The 6,000-nt window shown below is 28.7% G+C and overlaps 1 protein-coding gene across 1 annotated transcript; it reads left to right on the top strand.

Annotated features, from left to right (window-relative positions):
* The first annotated feature begins 1,898 nt into the window (after nt 1-1,898).
* LOC123293815 (hypodermin-A-like) lies at nt 1,899-3,497 on the top strand. Its single transcript, XM_044874749.1, has 3 exons — nt 1,899-1,993; nt 2,251-2,570; nt 2,686-3,497. Exons 1-3 carry the CDS (start codon nt 1,939-1,941, stop codon nt 3,115-3,117), a joined length of 807 nt encoding a protein of 268 aa, XP_044730684.1. The 5' UTR covers nt 1,899-1,938; the 3' UTR covers nt 3,118-3,497.
* The last annotated feature ends 2,503 nt before the right edge of the window (nt 3,498-6,000 follow it).

The following is a 6,000-nucleotide window of genomic DNA, read 5'->3' as shown; positions in this document are numbered from 1 at the left end:
TATAGCTATGTTCTATAATAATCGAAATTGTTTCGACTTGAATGATAATTAAATACCTCCTTTATCCGCATTAATTAAAATTCCATTGTATATTTTTCCTAATTATAAGATATCGAATGTATGTTTTGTATGGTTGTACTATTATGTATTATGAATTTTTAATTATTGTAACATATAAAAATATAAAAATATTTCAATGCATAATAATAAGTGTTATCATTTCCGTTTGACTTAAATATTGCAGAAAATTTTATAGAGTAGACCTTTTTCATGAAAAATAGAATGCTTTTTGTTAATTTTTTATGAAAATATAGGTCGAGTAGAACCTTTAACTCTAACATTTTTTACTCATAAACTACACTATGGAAAAAATTGTAAAAAAGTTACAATATTTGAAATAATTTAAAATGATTGTTTTTTTTTGGCTCCACCGCACAAGTGATCTGTGACGTCAATTCGACAGTAAAACAGTGTCAACAGTCGTATTAATATATCGTTAGTATCAACTTTAAAGGGATATATTGTCTATGTTATTTCATTTCTGAAAGTGAAGAATAAAATGCCTCCAAAAATCGACCCGAGATTTTTAAAGGCAGATCAAGGAAATCTACCGAAAATAACTATTTTTATGGTATGGGAGTTTTTAGTGCAAGATGACAGGTTCAATGTACCCGATGTTCGTGGAGTAAAAGCAACTTTGTGAGTACTAACGACCTGAGTATACCTTTGAACTTACCATCAAGATCAAGATCCAACCCAAGGAGCCTGACTCTTGCCTTAGGAGGAAGACCTTTTTAAAGAGTGACTAAAGATTTTTTGGGTATACTTCATCTTCTATTATGTACTTCCACAGTGATTTATTACATTTTTTTTACGGGAAAATATCTAATAACCATTAGAATAACATAGACAGTAGCTAAATGGTATATAATGATGATAAATATAAACTATGATACAGGATAATAAGTAATAATATTTTTGATATAAAAAAAATGATGAAAATGAAAAACTCACACGAGTTCATGAAAAAAGAATACCATAAAATATCACAACAATGTTTGTTTTTTTGTCATAAAAAGTAGTTTATTGATCCTTCTGTCAATGAATATACCTTATAATCGAGCCTCATAAATATATTAATGATAATTTTCTATTATTGATCTTATCAAAATAAAAAATTATTCGAAATATTAAATGATAAAGATTACTAAAATATTCGACTTGATTGGAAAAGTTTCTAGGTAAATACCAAAATTATATACAAATTACATAGAAATAAAGTATACTTATTGAATTTCAAACAATTATGTGTGGAAAATTACATCTGCTATCTAATTTATGTAACAACATTCACATAAAGTTTTCAAAATGTTACCGTTCGATCTAATAATTATTTAATGCATTTCCAATAAGAAAACATTGACATATCCATTATAAGAATTCATCTGCTTAATTGGTAGAGCATTCACCTGGATAGCAAAAGGTCCATGATTCGAGTCCCGACTCGATGTGCATCAATTATTAATACCTAATCTGGCTTGAGTAAAATTGATCGGGTAAAGATGCCAGTGCATCCGTGCAACGGTGCACCAAAACTTATTTAGCCGTCATAAATATCAACGGCAACCAGATTCAATATACAAATATAGAAAACCTACATTTTATTTTTCAAAGTAAACATCAATGAAAAGTATTAAAGTCTCTTTTTTCGGACCAAATACCGATTTATAATATAAAATACAGATGAATCGAAACAGGTTAAAAATTGTTTTAAAATATTTGCCATGCTTGAGTAAAAAAATAAATAGGTAATTGGACAAATTTAAACAACTATAAAATGTACCAAATGACTGACTCTTTTATGCAAATAAATTGCAAAATACACGCAGATAATAAAATTTTCATGATTAAAAGATAAAACAGTCCTAGTCAGTAACTATGTTTCATGTTTCACCATTGTTGCTGGTTATCATATCCCAAATATTTGTTAATGGTATGTTATCGAAATAAAAACATAAACATTTTTAAAAAAATGTTATTATATAAAAAAGTAAATTAAAAAAAAGAAAAAAACTCGACTGTGTTAAAGGGGATATAAAAACTGAAAAGAAAAAAACAAGGCCAATAGTGTATAATTATCTTAAGTAATATAATAAATGCGGAAAAAACCGACTTTAAAATTCGCTTCTATATCAACAACCAATTCGGAATTATAAATTAATTCAAATATAAATATCCATCAATTTACAGGTCATCACTATGGTGGCATATTCGGACAATCAGGAAATTGGATAGAAGAATCTACTTGCTTCGATCCTAGTATGTTACAGGCCTACGTAGTTTCAGTTAATATTGGACCTAAGCATGTTTGCGGAGGATCTATATTGAAGCCAAATATAATCTTAACAGCTGGAAGTTGTTTGCCGTCAAAAAATCATAAGGTTTATACAGTCATATATAATCCCTTTGGCGAAGAAAAATCTGTACGCGTTAAAAAAATAACCACACATCCCAAGTTTAAATATTATGATTCACTTGGTTATACGAATTACGATGCAGCTATTCTCGTGGTAAGTTTTTTCAACAATTCCAAATTTTAACCGGTCAGGTATATAAGAATCTAAATCTATAATCTATAATTTCATATTTTTATTTATTATATGAACATTTTTTATTTACACTTAGCTAGAAGAACCATTAGAACTCTTTCATTCACAACTTGTAATACAATTAACAGAAGAAGACTTAGTCCCAGGGGAAAAGGCCATAGCTATAAATTGGATGGATCGAACATTACCACTAGAAATAGTTGATATAAGTGTCATAGATAATGATCAATGTAATCAAAGAAACAAACAATCTGGACCAAATGTTGCCGGTTATCCATTTGAATCTCAAATGTGTGGAATAACTGAAAAATTTTGTCATTTGAAGGATGTTGGAATGCCAATAATAAAACAAATGGAATCTAATAACTACTTTAACCCAATTGTCATAGGATTTGGTATTTATTCAAGACATTATAAAGGATGTGATAAAGGAACTCCTGGTTTAATCACAAGGATGTCACATATTTATGAGTTTGTTATGTCAGTAATAGACTTAAATCCAATGTAATTTCTCATCTTTTAAACATGGGACTGCTTTTTAAGCAAGGATAGTCAGCTAGTGCTAGTAAGATTACAAAATAATAAAATCCTTTTTAAAGCTTCATTTTAAAAAAGAAACTTTTTTTATCCAGCAAGTTATAGTTAACACTACAGAAAGGCAGTGTTTTAATTCAGAAGAGTTTAGTAGTATTGAGGTTCTATCTTTGAACCTGCTGCCTTGACCCACTATCAAATTTTGTTGTATCTCAAATACTATCCCAAGTTGTAAAAACGTGCCCCGTGTATTCTGGACTTAATTCTGTTATTTCTTTTTATCAAATTTTCCATTACCTAAACATTAAAAAATTATTCAAAGCTACATTTTCTAATAGTTTTTTTTTCGATATCTCCAACCATCTCTGACGCTAGGCAAAGTATTAAGAATCGGACCCACCACTCTGTATGATTGTGCACAATTTCAATTCGATACTCCTATAAATAATGAAAATATGAAGGTCTTCATGTTAAATACGATACACTGTATATTAAAAAAATACTACACTAATATGTTTTTGTTTTCTTGAAACTTTGAAAATACGTCACGCAAGCACAGGGATGGAGGGCATGACGAAGTGTAATACGCGGGAAGAAGCTTCCAACAAAAGTGACGTGTCCCGTTGATTGCCAATTTCAATTTTTGTCGTAGCTTGTTCGTTTTTTTTTTTATTTTTGGTTAAGTTAAAAGAGGGAAGGGTCTAGAAATTATGACGTTATATTGAAAGGAAGTTGCAGAAAAAGTGACGCAGCGTGACTAGAGAGAGTTAATAACATTTGTATCCGATACGCAGGCAAGTAAACACCAATATTAAAGGTATTTTTCTAAATAAATGATTTCGGCTCAATCTAGTAAATAATAGCATTCTCCATAAACATACTCGAAGTTGATAAACAACTTTATAATGCATGATAATGGGTATTCTGTTAGACAGAAACCAAGAAATTTATGATCCAGAAACTAGTTATTATCTTCTATGTTATATGTGTATCTAATAATAATACTAAATATTTATTAACCTATAAATCTAAATATTCTTGGCAAATATTTAGCTAAATAATTATTATTAACAGTAAACACTCAACCAGTGTCACTCGAACATCTAATTCAAAGTTTGTTCAACCATCGTGAAGTATTCTAAAATATTTTTCGATTTCAAATAACGTAGAATAGGTTTATATAGTGCACTGATATGAAATTCAAACTCAAGTTTCTATTGTATAATTAAGTCGCTATGAAAAATTCCCTTTCTTTCAATTCATTGTCCTTTTATATAATTTTTTATAATTTTATATTTTAACAAAATGTAGTTGATCTACAGAATAGTTCATTTTAAACTATTATGACTAATAGCTCATTTGCAGTTAACTAATCAAAAAACAACTCAAACAAAAGCTCGATTCGGAGCATCACGTTCAGACATAAGATTGGACCTAGTACTCCAGGTTACTTTTATAGCCAATTTAGAGCCTGAAAGGTAAGAGATAGAATCACACTTTAAATTAGAAATCTGATCTTCATAAAAATTAACATTTTTATTTAAAACTTTTTTTCGAAAACCGTTTGCGTCACAGTTCTTAGGTGGTTGAATTATTGAAAAAAATATATCAAATGTTATTTGTTCTATAAAAGGTATTAACATTATTACACCCCATTCAGTATAAACGTATGTTAATGAAGTAAATTCTATGGAAACTCTCTATTTAATTATTTTAAACTAATATTCTTAATAAATATTATATTATGAAGGTACATATGTTTATTAGCTTAAGTATATTTTAATAACATTACACTTAGATAGTACTTATTTATAGCCTTAGGGGGTTGTAATGGTATTCAAAACTACTTCAGTTACTATATTGATATTCATTTGCTTCGAATATTGATATTGATTTAATAAATTTCAGTGTTTACATTGTATAGAGTGTTTCAGAATAAAATCAATTATATCCACAAATTGCTTTAAAATATTCGTGCTAATTTAAGAAAAGAAAAGAAAAATTGATAATAACATACTGAATTAGCCGAAAAGAAGTGTCGATAGTGGAAAAGTTGGGCAACAGCACCGATTTTAAGGAAATCTTTTTGTAACGTGTTTATAGGACGCCAAAGAACATTCCAAATTTTTCTTTAATACTTATTTTGGCTTAATACCGTCATCTAGTAGGTATTTTGGGTCACTGAATATGAATCCAATTTACACGATTTATCCAGTTTAAACGAATTCTGTCGTATTCCGAAAATCGTGCTATTCATTAAGGTTAAAATAAATATCTTACACCAAATTATCTTAAACAGATTGAATATTTTAGACCGAATTTTGAATTATAGTTCAAATACTTGAGCATATCATATTTAAACCTTATTTAACTGTAAAACGAGAAACGTATTACTTTTTTTAAAATTAATTTTATGAAACTTGTGCACACACAATTCAAGATTTCCTGAAATGGTCCCTGGGAAACGAAGCCATGAAAATCTTGTTGACGACTCCCACCCAGCATCTATATCTCTCATGTGTTGAGCCTAACCAACTTTCAATTTTCATTTTAAGAACTTGTATTAATTAGTTTATCCCGAAGACCATTCTTTGAAGTGTAAATTTTTCTTTAAAAGCGAAACTAGCTCTGAAGCTAAAGATCAATATATTAAGAAGTGCGTGAGCTCAAATTTGTAGATTTCTAAAAATCTTTCGCACAAAAGTTAAGAGTATATTCCACGAACGAGGCCATTTTTTGTTTTAGTATGATTTTATTTCAGATTCAAGCAGAGATATATCTAAGTACTTAAAGTTTCACAAATAATTGAAGAGCTGAAATAATCAGTGATAGTAAAATACATATAGAATAACACAAT

The sequence above is a fragment of the Chrysoperla carnea genome, chromosome 2 (assembly GCF_905475395.1).
Source record: "Chrysoperla carnea chromosome 2, inChrCarn1.1, whole genome shotgun sequence".
Lineage (NCBI taxonomy): Eukaryota > Metazoa > Arthropoda > Insecta > Neuroptera > Chrysopidae > Chrysoperla > Chrysoperla carnea.
This window is presented reverse-complemented; position numbering and strand designations above follow the sequence as displayed.